General features: G+C 36.7%; 1 protein-coding gene across 1 annotated transcript in view; it reads left to right on the top strand.

Moving 5' to 3' along the window:
* LOC122795974 (dedicator of cytokinesis protein 2-like) overlaps nt 1-19,564 on the top strand; it is a 2,887,083-nt gene that overhangs the window by 2,418,386 nt on the left and 449,133 nt on the right. The window contains exon 23 of the mRNA XM_044064456.1: nt 17,214-17,325. Coding sequence (XP_043920391.1) covers nt 17,214-17,325 — 112 coding nt within the window. The remainder of the gene's footprint in view (nt 1-17,213; nt 17,326-19,564) is intronic.

Raw genomic sequence — 19,564 nt, 5'->3', positions numbered from 1 at the left:
CTCCAATGTCTTTCACAAATACAGTAAACAACCACAGAAATAACAGAAAATTTGTATCTGCTATATTTCTTGACCTGTCTAAGGTCTTTGACATGGTATCACACAACAGACTCATTAATGTTCTTTCAGAACTAAATCTCAGTGATTCCACTATTTCCTGGTTGCGAAGCTATTTAACGGGTCAGCAACAGGCAGTTCAATGGCAGTAGGACCTCTCCACCCTTCTTCTTTCTTTCTTCCTATAACTCTAGGGGTTGTAGGACCCTTACTGTTCCTTCTCTTTACTAACAACCTACATAGTTCTACACTGTGCTCTTCAGTCATCTAATATGCAGATGACTCCATACTAATATGTGGTGCTTCATCTTTTAATGAACTCCACTCATTGACACAATCGTCCTTGCTATCTGTCGAAGAATGTCTTACTCACTCCCAACTAATTCTAAACCCTAATAAAACTAAGCTTCTGCTTTTCATGCCTACAAGATATACACCACCCACTCAACCTTTTAATATCATATCCAAGAATAATACAATCATCTCTCCTTTCACTCCCACTAAACTACTGGGGGTTGATATCCACAGTAATGTGAAATTTGACATCCACATCTCTAACACCATAAAGAAGGTCCACAAAAAGTTTGACTTTTAATACTGAAATAAGCAGTTTCTTACAAAAAATACTAAAGCAACAATTGAACACACTCATCTCATCTCAACACTTCTCTTTGCATGCCCACTGCTCACAAATCTTAGAAAAACAGGCGTAGCTAAACTTGAGTCCTGTTACAATAGAATAGCAAGGTTTACCACAGATTCTCCATTCTGGTTACACTACTGTACAGCTCTAAAATAACTGAATTGGCTAGAACTGCTACATCTCCTCCTATATAACCAGCTCACTGCAGCCCACAAAATTCCATATCACCCTGATAACACCCCTGGATTACAGGGGTTACTTTAACCCTACACCACCTATAGGAATCTCCGTTCCAAAGAAATTCCTCATAGACATAACTAAAGCAAATAATAATGCAGGTGAATCCCTTTTCTCAAATTCTATTGCAAAAATTGGAATAAACTACCCACAAACCTAACAACTACATCCTTCATAATACAATTCAAAAAAATTCTCAAAGCCCATGACTGATACCTGGCTCTGTTCATGTACCAATCCAGGCTAGTCCATACCCTTAACCTAATATACTATACACAACTGTATCTGCCTGTCTACTGCAAATTCAGCAGTTAAATTATAAACAGTCTATTTTCTTCTACAACTATCCAGCACTGTTTCCACCTCTCCACTAAATAAATATTTAAAACTGATGCATGATAGAAGCAGTCTTGCACTACAACAAGGCCAAGAGCCTTCATTTAAACTCCAGGATTACTATTATTTTGTATGCAGCCTTGCTTACTCTCAAGATATCCCAGTAATTCATTTGCATAACATTTTCCATTCTATCCAACCATCTTGTACCCCATATTGTGCATAGTAAAACATTTCTTTTTATCTTTTCTTCTTAGTCAACATTTATTTCTTTCAAATAATGACGTTTATATCTAACTCAGAAGTTACTACATTTTGCTCAGTTCACATTTTAATCATCTTGTTGGGTAGTTCTCCTATTTTATATACCACTTAATTTTGGACATACTTATTTATTTAACTGTTAATCAAAAGGGCTTGTATAGGACACTTTTTGGTTACAACTAGAGCCATGAGGCACTCATAACAAAACATAGCATTTTACAGTATTTAACAGGATGAATAAAAAAATCATTTGGTTGTATAAATACGTAGAGAGTGCAAGAGCAAAGCAAGTGGCACCAAAAACAGCCTGTACAAATGATCTGAGCTAATTTATACAAGTCACAGACAGTACATACACAATCTGACCTTAGTTTATGGAGACAGTATTAAGTACGTAGGAATAACCAAAGAAATAAAACTTTATTAATTTCATTTTATTTTCTGCTTGTTGACCATAGTAATGGACTGATTCAAAATCATCCCAGTTTAGCCACAGTCTTGGATTTGCAAGAGTATTGAGAAAGTAATACATTACTGAGAGAAACATTGGTTACAATCCATACTTCTAATTACAACATAATATAAAAGTTTGATAGTTTTAATTCCAAAAAGCAATGGTATATAAGACAGAGCCAGTAAACTGCATACATTTTACATTAAACAAAGCATTAGGTAGCATAGTTTATACATACATACAGGGTAGCATCTATGGTTAAAGTGCACCTATGAAATACCATCAAAGTACAGATGTAGTGCTCTACTAACTAGAAGTAAGCTAGGGCTACAGGGAGACCACTGCAGGGGTTAGCCGTGAATTGCAAATGCTATATAATCAACCCACAATCCCCAAAACCCAAAATGTCAAACACACGGATCACCGTTTTTTTTCTGATCCATAAAAAAAAATAAAAAAATAAAAAAATAAAAACATAAAATTAAGTGGGGGGCTTCATTCCCCACACCCCCTGATGTGAGGGGCTGTGCCCCCCACACACCCTTTACTTAAATATGTTAACTCTGAGATCGCACCACAGTGGAGGAAATGGCGAAGTCCTGAAAGTGCCCCAGTGATTTTTCCCTAGGAAAAAAAATCGCTGTTCCGTGCTTTCAGTATTTTGCCATTTTGCGTAATGACGTTTGACTAAACAGCATTAGCAATTCATTGAGTTCACTAAAATAATAGGGACCTGCAGGTTATGTATGGTATTGGGTTAAATGATGGTATGGCACTTAAGGATGGTTAGGAGATATCATGGAAAACTGGAAAAAGAAGAGACTTTTAGAAGTCAGACGGTGAACAGATAGCACTATGGCAATAGAAAATGAATTAGTGATAGGCACTAGGCAGGTAACTTTATCTTCCAAATAGACCTCCAATACAGTTAAAGGTGAAATCTAATTATATTTGTCCTTGTTTACACCCCCACATTACATCCACAAATTGTAATCAGTGTTTCAGTGTGCCCTTATAAAAATTATGTACCATAAACACCAGCCCCCCCCCCCAGAGGACTGTCTCACAAGCTGCCACAGCCTCAACATTTTCTACACTTTTTCATTGCAAGTCAAACACTCAATCAAAGTAATCTTAGATTTTCTGAGTTTAACTTATGTCCTTGGCAGTTGCAAATGTTGCATCATCCCTAGAGAAATGTCTTGTAAATCTATTCCAGTCCACCATCTTATTGTTCATATTCTTTAACAATTTTGCCTTTTGTACTGCTTCCAGGATCACATGCAGACTTAGATTCAAGTTTTTACCTTATTTTTGTTTTTATTAATTAGTGCTCGACTCTATTCCATCTACATTAACATTTCTCCTTCCTTATCTCAAATCTCACATCTCTGATGCCAGGCAAATTCCAGTGTTTCTGATAGGTCAGTTAAATATTCTTTCTCATCAGCCATGGCCATTCAGAGCCACTTTAATGTAAACACTGGAAAAAAAAGCAGTCATCATTCCAGTTCAGTTCATATGACGGCAAAACTACCAATAACATCAGCAATATTCATTAAACATCTGTTTACCGGGAAAGTCTGACTTGGAATGAAGGCAATTTTCAGCAGAGACCCAGGGATAAATGCTTCAGACTCATGTCTTTGTGACATGGGAGGAAACCAGAGCACCAGGAAGAAACCCACATGAATACAGGGAAGACATGCAGTCTCCACACAGAAGGCACTCCAGCCAAGAATTGAGCCAGAGAACCTCTTGCTTTGAAGCAACAATGCTACCGCTGCACCACTGTGCCATCCTTACAAAGGATTTCTTGTTTCTTTACCAGTAGACTGTGACATATCATGATGGCACCATTCTGACTCATGACAAGCTTGTCCTCATATTACTTTAGATCCATAATGCAATCCATTTTTGTTACAACTAACCATGAGACAACATAGTTATTTATTTATTTATTGACTCCCAACAAAACAGCGTTGACCAAGCTACTTTAACTGAGGATTAAAGTAGTTTTATTATTTCTTTAAATGTGGCAGTCCAAGAAAGTGGCCAAACTTAAGGGTATCGCACATGCTTCTTCCTTTATGAGTAATATCTTGAGACTAGTCTGCTCACTTTTTCATCTCTCTTTGTATCTTTATTTATGGATTATTTATTTCCATTTGTTGACTGGGAAAGTCTGATGGTGCAAAAAAAAAATAAAATTCAGAGGTGGCGCTGGGGAAAAAATTCCAAGTAAAATCATACATTAATGCAAAGAGTAAAAGTCACATAGGATAACAATTAAAACACAGAGACATAGCATTCAACAAAAACTTTCAGTAAGGAACAGAAATACTTGCACTAACGTTATCAGTCTTATCACTTGGATGTTCTAATTTGTTATATATACATATAGTAGAAAAGCAAAAATGTAACAATGTCTATATAATTATCTCTATGTTTGTATTTACAATATGTAATATTTTTGTAGCCATGTACCCAGTCAAATAAGCAAATAAATACGTAAATAAAATAAAAAATTAAATATGTGAACATAAATCAAATCTTGCAGTATTGTGATATAGTTATATTGACATACATCGGGTAAGCATAAGTTACTTTACAATACAGTAATAATATTTGTGAGGAATAAAACTGTGCACTTTGACTTGATGCCAAAGATTAAGCTGAGGTGGAAAGAGAGAAAGTACTACAGATAGAACGATTAAACGAAGGAGAGGTATATCAGTTATAAGGTGAGGTTCACAGAGATAATGGTCTATGGTAGTTAATATTGATTTTGTCTTTCCAGAAGGGACATGGCCACCACTCCCAGAATGAATTTGCAGTTACCCATCCATTAATCTAGACTGTATTTGAAGAGGGTCAGAGAGGGGCTGTGCTTCACATGAATTGGAAGTTGGTTCCGCATAAGTGGCAGTCTTTGGGATATGCATATATCTTTCCAGCACGACCTGTTCATGTCAGCTTCTAGGTTAAAATCCATGGAGCAAGTGACTCTCCTGCAGTTTGATTTATGAATGCACAGACTTTTCATCAGGGCTGGGTCAGATACTCCACTGTAAGCCAGACAGAGGTCACCCCATAGCGTCCTGTAGGAGACAAAATATAGTAACAGGGCTTCAGTCCTTTCCACGTAAGACTTGTTTTGGGTACCATGTAATTACTTTCTGAAAAAAACTCTGTGGTCTCTCCAGTTGTTGCAGGTGTCTAGTGAGGTACATGCAAAAGGGAACATTGTACTCAATTATTGTTCTAATGAGGGCTGAATGTAATGGAATTATAGCATCCTTAGATCTAGATGTGATGCCTTTACTTATAAGATGTGTCACATAGAAGTATTTTCTTATTACTATGGATAAGTGGTAGTCAATGTTCAGATTGCTATCAACCTGAGTACCCAGATCACATACCACAGGGTTTACAATTAGGGGAAGGGATGCTGTCTATAATGTAATTAGCAGGAATGTCAGCATTCCCAAAGGGAATGATAATGCATTGTTTTACATTTAGCTTCAGTCTGTGGCTTTGGCACCAATCATTTGTCTGCATTAACCCTGTCTGCAGTATATTAACATGACTGGGAGACTCAGTGTTTGATGCCAGTTTGTAATTGTCAGCGAATTTGGGCAGTTACAGACTGTCTAAATTTGCCTGGACGTCTAAGAAATAAGTTCTGAACAGTGTGTGGCCCAGCACAGAACCCTGTGGTGCGCCACTAGTGACTGATCTTTTGCTAGAGGTTAAGTCATGCACTTTGACAGAGTATGTCCTGTCAGTGAGCCAGTTGCCAAAGTTTTTCCTATATGGCTCTGTTGATTGTGGACACTGACACAGGACTTTTTTTCTGCAGAAATTGATTTATCAGTGAAATATTCTTTTATGTAACTTATGGTGTTGTAGCATGATATTTCACGTCTTCTTTTTTTTTTTTTTGTTACTGTCTTTAAATGCTCCATAACAGACAGTGCATTTACCTTGCTCTGCCACAGGTATCAGTGATCTCAAATGCCAGCTTGCTGTGATTGGTGATCTTTAGAGCAGATTCCTAATCAGAGGATACCAACTTAAGACAAGCAATTATTTGCTTATAGGTTAGTTTAGATGCATTGTGCGTGATTTGCTCCACTGATAAATATCCCGGATTTATTAAGTAAAAATAAAGTTAACCAACCTCTGCATTGATTTCTACAGTCTTTTTTAACTTTGTAAATGTAATCCTTGAACATGAATATTACAGATGATAAATGCAAAAACGGGAACCTTTTTGACTGACTTGAGATTTATGTTGGGTTTGCTTGATCTCAAAGTCTTGCAGTAGAAGAGCTTTTAGAAAGTCCATTCACTGTAAACTGAGCTCCTGTGTACATCTTCTCATTAATACAGATGCCACTTTAGGAAACAGCTTTGAAAATGCACAGTCTAAAAGTAAGCAACGCTACTACATTTTACACTACCAATTTGTCCTCTGATGAAAAAGATGGAATAGCAAACCAACCTTTCTTCAAAAACCAGTATTTTTGTTTTGTACTGCACTTAACTGTAATAACTCAACTTGGTCTCTGACATTTTCAGAAAATGTATACAAGTCTTCTCTTTTCCATGTATTCATAAAGCCCAATGATGGAACTATGAAAAAGTATTTATATTCAGGAATAAAGACTGATATATGGTTATTAACACATGAAACAGCTAAGGTCATTTGCAAAGGGTGCTTCATGTTGGCTTGCATAATTCATCTGTTTTATGAAGCCACAGATGTAAAAAGATTATTTTTACTACCATCATTGTGATTACAGCACTGCAAAGAAACAAAGGCTGATGTTCAGCAAGAATGGAAAATGATTAATGGTACTTACAAAAAATTATGGAGAATGGGAGCTAGTGAGGAAGAAAGACAAAGCAAGGGGGGTAGGAGGATAAAGCTTTTCTTGCCTGAAACCTGAACTTACTTGGGGATTTCAAAACATATTGTTCTGTATAATTAATGTATGTACATGTTTGTATGTACATATGTTTTGTGTGTGCGAGCATGTGTGAGGATGTGTGTGTGTGTGCTTGCGATTGTACATCTGCATGTGTATGTCTGTAATTGTCTTCGGCTGCTTCAAATTACCAGAAACATAAAAATTAAGGGATTGGGAATATATGATGATTGCAGCATTAAGCTAAGATATAGTTGCCTATGAGGGTCAGTCCTATAGAAATTTATATTCTTCATACTAAGCAAAATTTAGAGGAGGATATAAGTGGGGACCATAGAAAACTGAAAAAACTTGTTTGCTACATTGTTTTATGGGTCTGTCATTAAAAAAATCACTCAGTTCTTTACTCCCATAACTAGATTATAAATTACTAAATGAATGAGTCCTTATCTGCACCTCTGAATATTATAATGAAATTTAATCATTCTTAAGGGAATGTTTGTTCTGTATTTAGCATTAGTTAAACTATCAGCTGAAGTCCTCCAAACCAAGGAACTCATGCTGAGTAGACATGTGACCAAGGAGAGAGATTTACAATTATTTACATGTTCTTTGTTCAATAAGTGTGTATAGAAATGATTAAATGGAGTTTTGATAACAGGTACATGATGTGAGGTTGGCAATAATTTAGAGTTTTGATAACAGGTACATGATGTGAGGTTGGCAATAATTTAAAGTGTTAAACATACAGAGCCATACAAAGATTTGCATTTGCCATATAGCAAGCAGAAAAATATGCATTTGCCCATTTATTTTAAATTAATATACTTTATTTGTATGTTAAGTGTGTCAGTGAGATGGTTACCATGCATCCATTTTAGCACAACTCATAACAGAAGGGCATGGGCAAATGCAACATAACTGGACATTACAATAACCAAATAAGCAGCATGTTGTTTTTTAGAAATGTTAGGAAATACAGGCAACTGGAGAGAACCCATGTAGACAAGATGACGATATCCAAACAAAATTCTTGCACTTAACAAAGATACATGAATTGATTCAAACAGTCCAGATACACAGTGAATGAGGAAAGTACAGACAAAACTCTGAAGACATTTCTTTGCTTTTTATGGTGGAGGTGCTTTGGCTCTTTAATATGTACCTGAAGTACTACTGCAGCACCAAAAGTAGCCATTAGTGTAAGGGGGGGGGGGGGTTATGGGAACAGAGATGGGGGAGGAGCTATAATCACATTGCACAACTCCCGAGTGTTTGTGTTAAAGTAGATAAAATATGCTAATTGTGGTTCTTTTTAAAAAAGAACAGAGGACTAAGTAGGCAAGCTGCAATATCCAGTATAAAGCTGGGACACTCCACTATAAAATAGGTTCATAGGTTCATAGGTTCATACTAGGCTATCTGCCCGAGGGCATTTACAAGCCCAGCCCATAGTTTTGTGGCTTACGCCACCCCTTTAGTTTGAAGAAACTATGCCCATTATTTTGCTGTGCCTCTGTCGAGCAGTGACACTGAGGTAACCCCTGGGGTATATCTGCGATCTCCCATCCATTGGTCAAGATTCCTCTTGAACAAGGCCAGCGAGGTGCTCTGCCTCACATATACCGGGATTTTGTTCCACAGCATAGGGAGTCTTTGGGTGATGAATCTATCCCTCCAGCACGTCCTATTAATAACCGTGTCGAGGTTTAAGTCTCCCGCCCTTGTGGCTCTGAGGGATCTAACTTTTTTGAGGTGAAGCATGTTCATCAAATCTGGGTTTGACATGGCCTTGTATGTCAGGCACAGGTCACCTCTGAGCAAGCGGTAAGCAACTGAATAGAGCTGGAGTTCTTTCAGTCGGGCAGCATAAGACAAATTTTTGAGACCCTTTATCCTTTTGGTGAGGAACTTTTGTGGCCTCTCCAGCTGCTGCAAGTGTCGGGTCAGATACATTCTGAATGGGGCATTGTACTCAATCATTGGTCTGATGAGTGATGAGTATAGGGAGACTATGACCTCCCTTGATCTAGATGTGAATCCCTTCATGATAAGGTGGGCAATGTAGAAGGTCTTCCTAACTACTTTAGCAATATGAGTGTCGAATGAAAGGCTACTGTCAACCTGGGTCCCCAGGTCCCTGATAACTTCTTCTGTGATCAGTGGATTGCCACCTATATGGTAGCTAGGTGTAACCTTGTTTTTCCCGAAGGGTATGACTATGCATTTCTTGGCATTTAACTTTAGGCCATGGCTCTGGCACCAGTTATCCGTTTCTGTGAGACCCTTCTGAAGGATATCTGTGTCAGATGTGTTTTCGACTCTGGCCCAGTTTGCAGTCATCTGCAAACTTTGTCAGCCATAACCCTCCTGTGTTTGCTTGTTCTTCAGAAAAGTAGATGCCAAACAAGAGTGGGCCCAGGACTGAGCCCTGTGGGACACCACTTGTGACAGGCTTTGAGTCTGACATGGCGCCAGCAACTCTGACCCTGTGGGTTCTGTCACTCAGCCAGTTTGCAACCCATCTTGTGATGTATGGGTTTACATTTAAGCTGATGAGTTTTTCAATGATACCCGAGTGGGGTATTGTATCGAAAGCCTTCGCCAGGTCGAGGTAGGCTGTATGGACTGCCTTTCCCTCATCAATGGCCTTGGTGACTGTTTCGAAAAAGTCAACCAAGTTTAAAAGGCATGATCTGCCTTTGACAAAGCCAAACTGGGTTGGATCCAAAGTCTGCAAATTCCCTATGTCTTTATTTATGAGACATTTATCACAATCATATGTAGAAAAGTGTAGAAAGGTGGCTGCAAAGCATGTCTCACCATGGAAGACCTCTAAGGAATTAAAGCCACCTTACACTCTTACTGAGATGTACAACAAGTAAGAGCTATTTTTATTTTGCATGAATTTGCATATCCAAAGCAACAAATAAGAGCTATCTTTGTTTTGCATGAATTTACATATCCAAAGCAGGAATAAAGAAAGTAAGAAGTGAAGAAGGAAAGAAAGACCAACAAATACTACTTTTTCTTCCTTTTTTCTTTCTTTTTTCTTCTAATTATAAGTGCAATTCATCAACTTATAACTATTCTGCTGTTGAATTCGAAACTTAAATTTCTCTCTGTTAACTTTAGTAGTGAAATAATTCCACAACATTAACACATTTTATACACTATACACTTTAGGGAAAAGTTAAAATCTGTCAAAAATCAAGAGGACATTAACACAAAAGTGTGATGCTTACAATTCTGAACTTAAATAAAAAAAGTCAAAGTTGGTAAAGGATAACAAATCAACATTTGAAAACTCAAAGAAAAGGGAGTAGGGATTTATATTAAATCAAACATTTTATATAGCTATAAAACATTACAGTTTACAGACTTGCATCAGAGGACATTCCATGAAAGGTAAATACATTGTTTTTGCAGAAGAGTCTCAAGTCTTTGCATCCCATTGCACGAGTGCTATGTAACTATACCACTGATTATTATGTCTCAGGTCATACAGACCTAAAAAAAGGGAAATATAAATATATATTTTCATTGTATAACCTATGAGAATCCATTACACTGTAATGTAACAAAGTTTAGCTTAACACCAATGATATAACCAAGTACACAACCCAGCTCTGATCTTGTGTGTCAACAAACAGCCATTAACAAACCACATTGAAATGAGGGATTGGTTATTCTGAGAATCAGTAATTACATTAACTATTAAGAAATTTCAATGGGAAAAAATGATTAGTATTTATTCAAACCTCATTCAAATTCAAAATCAATTTTATTTATGTGTTTAAAGTTTGTTGTGGAACTTTTTGAAGCAACTATGTGTAGCCCACACTAGAATGTAGTATGGCACCATTGCTGTATACAATATGAACTATGCATATTTTTAATGCAAGCAGTATGTTGCCTCTGCTTTTTTTATTTGATTGACAATTTTCTTCAACTTTGAAATTTTGTGACATCATAAAATTTTGAATTTCACAGTTTATCACTGCTGAAAAAGCAGTATGTACTCTATTATATTCACACTCAAGTTATTGCAACAGAATTTTTTTTTTACAGGAAATACACCTTGTCAATTATATTTTGCATGTGGAACAACTTGCTTTGATAATTAATATATGTGATGATGTAATACTTTAATCACACTGTAAGTAAGAATCAACTCTTCTAAAGTCGTCAGCTGTTTACTACCCAGGGTGTCTTATTAGTGAATTTAAATCCTTGCCTGCTATTACCATGATATAATTTTGCGGGTGTGAAGAATGTCTAAATAGAGAAACTAAAACATAAAATACTGTAATTTTCATCCTTTTATCCAAAAGCACTTTCAACCTTTACATCACGGTTATCACTGTAAGTTAAACTAGTTACAAACCAATGATGTTCCTAAAATGCCATTACAGTAAAAATCACAGCAATAAATAAATAGTGAATAAATTTTAATAACAAAAAATGTAACCATTGAATGCTGAAGGCAGATGTTAAAAAAGTTCTTTATGCACAATTTGTACCTGTCTCAGAATTTCTCAAATTACAAAGTGTTTTAAATCAGTCATGCACAGAGTATGACATTTTAGTGGTTGCATAGAAAATAACCACTTTCATTTAGTTTCACAGTACTTAATTGATTCATCAGACCATCTTTTCTAGATCAATTCATATGACTACTGCCAAGCATATGGAACTCAATATATTTTCAGTATATTATTTTCCCAAGGAAGATGTTGTGCCACTCATGTTTTTATTCATAATCAGTGAACTTAATGTTTACTAAGACATGATTTGGATAGTGATGCACAATGACTGACAGGGTATACTGAAACACATTACTGGATGCATTCTGAAATTTCATACCCCATAAATTAGCAACAGGATGTTTCTTTGTGTTATGTATTTGCAACATGGAAGAAACGACAGCTGCTAAAACACATTTGGAATGTTATATTTTCACAAGGTCTCACATTACTGTATATCAATAAATGAACAGCTAAATTTCATTGAATAAGAATAAGCTGTTCTTTATCCTTAACCAAGTTAATGTTGAATGCAAAGTATCTCATTGGCTTGTAGGACAAGAAATGTTTCTGCCTGAAACCACTGTGTACTATTTCATATGATGATAACAATGACAATAATACTGATACTACAACTTCTACCACTACTACTACAACTTCTACTATTGCTATTACTCCTTCTACTATAATAGTAAGTGCACTAGTATACTAGTAATACTAATTCTACTACTGCTACTGCTACTACTACTGCTACTGCTACTACTACTACTACTACAGCTACTACTGCTACTAGTGCTACTAAAACTACTACTAGTACTACTACTGCAGTTGCTACTACTACTGCTGCTACTAATACTGATACTACTACTACTACTACAATTTCTACTGCTTCTACTACTACTACTAAAGCAACTCCTACTGCTATTGCTGTTACTAGTAGTACTGATACTAATATTAATACTACTGCTACTACTACTACTACTACTACTACTACTACTACTACTACTACTACTATACTGGTAATACTAATTCTTAAGGTGTTTCAAAAAAATTGTTTTTCTCTAATCATTTTGTATAGGTTTCTAAAATGTGAGGTGTGGTGAGTTGCGCATGTATGCAAAACATTAGAATTGTCTGACTTCATTAAGTAACAGCTCACAGCATATAAAAAAATCACACTGTTTCCAGTACCGCTAATTGCATTCCAGTGTTGTATTTATCTATCTCCAGTCAGTTTTACTTGAACTTCCATAACCTCCTGCAACCTACTTTACTTATTTAAAGCCTTGTGCACTATTTAAATCTATTTTCATTGTTCAAAATTCTACGCTGTTTCCTGTTTAGACTATGCAGAGTGAAACATTGTATTTAATTACTTTTTGATGATTTATCAATTCATATAGTTTCTGCACACGTGGCTGGCAGTGTTAATGTTAATTGATAGAGCCCAGTCCCCCTACCAGTGAACCAGGAGCTCAGTGAGAAAGTCAACCAGAGCTGCTACTGATGTCTAGCTTCTTGGCCAGCAGTTACCTGCCATTAATATCTCAACTTGCTCAAATCAGCTTCTAACCAACAGTCACATTTTACGCAGATTGTTCTGTGGTCTTAAAACCAACAAGTTAACTCTTTCAGTGAGTTGTTCAAATGCTGTTGATGAAGTTCTGCAGTTATGGCAGTTATCTAGCATACCTACAACGCAGAAGCCAAATGCATTAGCAAAACTCAAAAGTCTGTATGAGAAGCATTCTAGAATCAGGAAGAATAAGAAGCGCCAGTCAGATACACAGTCTCAGTTAGAAACAGATTTTTAGCAATGTACTTTTGAAGCTTTTTGATGCGGGGCATGCTGATGCAGAATTATTGATAAAGACTCAAGAAGACTGGGATTTTCTAGAAGATGAATATTCAGACACAAAAATGATCATTGGTGGAGAGGACATTGAATTCAAAAAATGAATGGAAAGAAAGGAAAAATGACTACAGGAAGAAATGAAACGCAAAGATAAAGGAAAGCTGAAAGAAACAGTCAGAGAAGCTGGAGAGCTGACAGAGGCAGAAGACAGTAGTGAACATGAAAATGATGATGAAGATGATGCAGCAGCAAACATGTCAAAACACCACCAGAATTTAGTAACTGGTAGACAGCCTGTCAAAGAATTGAGCACAGTAGATACAGGATCGCCTGAATCAGTATCTAAAAAATGACGACTGGTGGATGATCCTCTTTTTGTTGCCAGCTTGGACTGCACAAGAATAACTTCTTATCAAGTGATGGATATTGTTGCACCGACACTGCAAGCGGCTGATGTTGACGTAATTGATCTGGTCATGTCCACAAGTTCAATACACAGAGCAAGGCAAGCTGCATGACAATCCATTGTTGAGAAAGTAAAGAAGCAGTTTCAGCCATCAACACCCCTTGTAGCACATTTTGTTGGGAATCTGTTATCTCAAGGTGATGGAGAATTTGCTGATTACATGCCAATTGTTGTTACAGGTCAAAATACTGAAAAACTGCTGGACATACCCAAACTTCCATCAAGCACTGGTGAGCTGACAGCAGTGGTACAGATGTTGCATAGCTGGCCAGGTGTTCCAGAATGGTTAGCCAGTTTGTGCTTTGATACTACCAGTGCCAATACTGGTGTGCACACAAGTGCCATCACAGTGATTCAGAGAGCATTTGAGAAACGACTCTTGTTTTTACCATGCAGTCATCACATTTTAGAAATTATTTCTACGGCAGTGTTTGATATGTTCTTCCGATCTTCAGGACCACAAATAGCAGTCTTTAGAAGATTTAAAGAATACTGGAAACTTCTTAACTTGAATGCATACGCACCACTGGTTAAGGAAACTGGGGGTAATGGATGCCTGTTAGACTGTGAGAAACACAGGCTAGCTGAGAAGCGAATTGAGGTTGTCGCACTTCTGTGAAAACAGCTGACATTTGAAACACAGCCTCGTGATGACTACCTTGAATTTCTCAAGCTGTCACTGCTCGTCCTCGATGACAAACCAAAAGGTGAAGCATTTGCTTTCAGTCCCCCTAGTGCATACCATTGTGCCAGGTGGATGGCAAAAGGCATATACTACCTTTAAAATCTACTCCTTCCAGGAGCAGTTTAGATTAACTGCACATGAAATTCAGGCTTTTCGCCAAATCTGCCTCTTCACAGTGACAATGTATGTTAAGGCATGGTTTTCAGCTACTGACACTTGCAATGCTCCACTCAATGATCTTTGCCTGTTGCAGATACTGGAGTTGTTTACAGCCATAGACAACCAGATGGCTCAAGTTGCTTTGCAAAAGCGTAAGGGACACCTTTGGCATTTGAGTGAATATCTCCGAGCGCTGTCCTTATTCTCAGATCGAGTGGGGAACGAAAAGAAACTGCACATTATTGAAACCTTGAAAAAGCCACCCAGTAAGGAAGATCTAAGAAGAGCCAATACAAAAGCTGTTGCCAGTTTCCAGGGCATGACTTTATCTGACTTCGTAACAGAACGATCAATAAATATGTTCACGGCTGTCAACATAAACCCATCTTTCCTAACAGCTGATCCTGCAACATGGAGTGACATGCCTGACTTTATCATTGTGAAACAAACTGTTACAGCTTTGCAAGTTGTTAATGACTGTGACGAACGAGCAGTCAAATTAACAACTGACTTCTGTCAAGTGCTAACTCACAACGAGGAACAGCGAAAGCTGGTATATCAGATCATTGAACACCATCGACAGAAAGTCACAGAACCACTAAAAAGACACTATAGTACTATAAATGAACTGATGTAAACTTGAGCTTACTACCTATGAATGTTGTTAATTTTTGCTAGGCTTATTTTTTCCTAAACTGTTTGACATTTGTGTTGCTCAGAATTACAAACAGACATTTCAGATGCAGCATGAAACTGATATTTGCCGTTTGTGTACTGATTTGTGAATATATTTCATTTCTATTGGTGCAATTTGGAAAAAAGTGTAAAAATCTCAGAATTAAAGGGCATTGAGGTGTCACTTAACTTAGAGTTTAAGGCTTTAAATTATACATGGTTCTTTGTCCTACCGATCCTCATAAAATCAGGGGGTATGCGAACAAAAAATAAAAAAAAAATTTTTTTTGCATATATACATGAAGCACCCTACTAATTCTACTACTACTGCTACTACTCTTTTATTACTACTATGGTTACTACTGCAGCTTATGTTTGCACTGCTCACATTACTGCTGTTTCTAATGCTACTGCTACAATTCAGACTTTTACTAGTGCTATTATTGCTGCTTCTACTTTCATTAATACTGCTTCTACTCTTGTTTTCACAATTACTTTTCCCACCACCCCTGCTACTACCAGATCTAGAACTACTGATGCTACTGCTACTTCTACTATGTCTGCAAGTACTACTACTATTACTACTACTGTTACTACTGCTATCTATACTACTATTTCTACTTGTTCTCTTCCTACTGTAATTGCTACTTCGCCTCCTTTTACTACTATCATCACTGTTATTAATGGTGATTTTACTACTCTTATTACTACTTGTCGTGCTATTGTGCTAGTACTACTGTTATTAATTCTGCTAGTGCTTCCATTGCTACTGCTACCAGTGCTGGTACTACTATTTCTACTACAGTAAATACTACTACTTCTACTGCTAATATTACTGTTACTTCCATTGCTGCTACTACTACTACTATAAATATGTAGTAATGGATGTATTCTCCAATTAGAAATATCATTTCCCTACAGGTTCCTGTCCATCCAGTTAAAAAAGAAAGCAGACTTTTTTACTGAATTTGCTGGTCAACATACTGAAGTCCGGTTTTATATATATATATATATATATATATATATATATATATATATATATATATGAAAATCTGAAAAATACATAATGTCAGACTCTTTACTTTGACTGCTTCTCTTGCTAAGGAAGATTTCTGTCAGTACCTGCCTTTATAAAGCCAAATAATGTATTGTAGGAGAGAAAATCCTAGATCCGGTTTAAGTGAAGAAAGAAACATATAGACAAAAGGCTACTACCCCAGGCTGTTGTAGGAATTATTTTTAGTCTTATTCTTTGTTAACAGCAGTAGTCACTATCTTGCAATACTGCATCATTATTAATTGTCTGGCTGCGATAATGAGATGAATATTAATGAAGTGGAAAGCAATCCATTTCTTTTTTTATAAGGTGTTTGTTTTAGCTAAGTAAATAAAGTATTTTAACAACACAGATGAAAATATTCAACCATCAGATTAATCATTCTTCTGAATCGTTTTATATGTTAGAGGGGTTATTGGTAGTCTGACAGTCTTCATAGTTACCAGCAGTGACACAAGAGAAACAGTGCCAACCTAATTCTTACTATAAAAGCCAATGCTTATCTTAAAAGGTCTGAGTCCAGTTAGATAATTAAAAATAATCTTTTTCTCATTTTTAATGCCTTTTTAGTTATAAATATTCCTTTATCCAAAATTTATATGGAATAGCATGTTAGAGTTTTGCATTTTCCTAGCTTATAGCTATGAAGAACTGAGATGAAAGAAGGGAAAGAAGGTGGGAGAGAGGCAAAATGAAGAACCAACATATTTCTGTCAGAGATGAATTTGAGCCCAAACTGTATGCTATCCATAGCAGTGATGACAACTGATTAGCCATTTACTGAGTACTCACTTGCACTCATTTCTGAATTTGTGTCTTGTTTTAATGGTCATCTTACTCATGCCACCAATTTAATTTCCTTCAGGCTTTATGAAGGTAAAGGACGGGAAGAGTTCAAAGAATCTCTAAGAGCCTTCTTTGAGACAGTTAACAAGATGATGAAGTCTACACTGGAGAATGCCACCCTATTGTCCCAGGTAAGGTGTAATATAAATTAAAGAATGTCTGCCACTTGTGAACCTATTTGGCATGCTTTACAAATTTGAATCAATTACTTAGTATTTTATTTTGTAGTTTAGTTTAGCTCTGATTCACAGCTGTCAAATTACCATATGGCAAGCATCATTTGACAGTGCTGAGCTTAATGGTTAACTGTTACCACTAAAGCTAGCATTATGGTAGTTAGTTCAAGTTTTAATGGTATGTCTTGTAAAAAAACGGCTTCCTACAATCTAAGGTTGGATTCCCTCGGTATCCATTTTCCTACTTTGTGATTCTGATAAAGTAAATTATTTAGACAGTGGCTTCTGGGCTGCCCATAAATATGGACAATTATATACAGTTAGATAAATAAAGGGGCAATTGTATATATTGAGTTAAATTGGTTAATAATAAAAAAAATCCAGTAGCATTATCTTGTTCTTCTTTCGGCTTTTCCCGGTTAGGGGTTGCCACAGTGGAACTCCGGTCCGCTAGTGATTGGCAGTAGATTTTTACAGTGCCGAAGCGCCAGCTCGACACCTAACCTTCAACGAAGGCACGCCCATTCATGCATGTCTTTCGAACGCCACTCGACCATGGGGAGGACATGCAGACTCCACACAGAAGGAACTCCAGCCAAGATTTGAACAGGAGAATCTCTTGCTGTGAGGCGACAATGCTAAAAAAGGAAATGGCAAGTAATAATATTGACTTATTACTTTATATGCTGTCTTATTCATTTATACGTATGACTGCAGCTGATAAAGTGAAGAAGAAACATACTAGGACAGGGATGTCCAACATTTTTGTCTCACTGGCCACTTACCATACAGTTTAGGGACCACTCAACATGCTTGGCAAAGATTTGGGGGCCACACTACCATGTCCAACAAGTATCTGTCCATTCAAAAAAGTTTGCAGAACAACATACTGAGGGCCAGATAAAATACTTTCGCAGGCCAGACTGTGGCCCTAGGGCTACCTGTTGGATACCCTTGCACTCGGACAAATATGATAACGTGAGTAAACTTTAAATTTAGCAGTAAGTGAAAAAAAAATTATCCTAAAAATTTGAAAATCCATTCATCTGTATTCATTATCTGCTATTACACAGTTCACAGTTAACGGGAATCTTGTCTCATTAAGCAACAGGTCTCAGTCATACACACACACACACACACACACACACACACACACACACACACACACACACACACACACACACACACATATATATATATATATATATATATTTTTTTTTTCAGAGAGAGACTAAATTTGAGTGAATGTCATTTTGTTCGAAATCTGTTTAGTTGACAAAAATTGGTTGATAAAGCAGGTGTCTGATAGCTGTGTGAGATTGTACAATTCTTAGTGTTGGAGAACATGCCCTTTCACCAAAGCTGTGCAAATAGGCAAGAGGTGTTGGGGTAGACTTGGCTGTCTCCCTGCAAAAAATTATGTTTTTGTTTGTTTTTTGATCTTTTAATGTTACATGCACAGAGGCTATTGTTTGGGGCAGGTGTAGTAACTTGTTGATGTCTGTGATTTTGCTTTGTGGTCAGTGGGGATTTTGATTATGTTCAGTAGATCCATAAAGAAATAGATTTAAATATACAGATGTAGAAGTACATTTTCATGAAACTGTGAGTTTCAAGGGAAGAGAAGTTTACTGCTATTCATACTAAGTCTGTTTTAAACATGCAACTGATTTGTTTAGCAAATGGCAGTCACTGTTTGTGCTGTAGAATTTGATAGCAGTGTTAGTAGCATAATTACCTTTGATGGCTGTGGATTCTTCCCCCATACCATGTATTTGGATTGTTGACCTTGCAGTGCCCTTTGGATTGACGATTATTTGATGTATTTTAGGGGGATAGGGGTTCTGCATTCCTGAGTATGTCCTACTTTGTATGAGATGCCTAATAATTATGAACTTGTTGTAGGCTTGTCAGTCATTTCCTATTACAATATTACCAATTTACTACATTTTTAATGTAACATAGATAATTAATTCTTCAAGGGAGACCGGCACAAAATTTGTAGATGAAACACTGAAATGTTAGGCTGTTTGCAACCTCACTAATATCGGTGGATTGTAATGACAGAAGTTTAAGTGGCCTTTTATGGCTGAAATTTTCTGAAATGGGTACTTTTGTCATTATACATTTTCTTTCATTGCTTACTGGAAGGATATTCAAAACTACATATTTAAAACACATTCTAACACGTGGC

The sequence above is a fragment of the Protopterus annectens genome, chromosome 2.part2 (genome assembly GCF_019279795.1).
Source record: "Protopterus annectens isolate FY-2018-M chromosome 2.part2, PAN1.0, whole genome shotgun sequence".
Taxonomy (NCBI): domain Eukaryota; kingdom Metazoa; phylum Chordata; order Ceratodontiformes; family Protopteridae; genus Protopterus; species Protopterus annectens.
The sequence above is the reverse complement of the archived record's forward strand: the minus strand, read 5'-3'. Positions and strand labels throughout refer to the sequence as shown.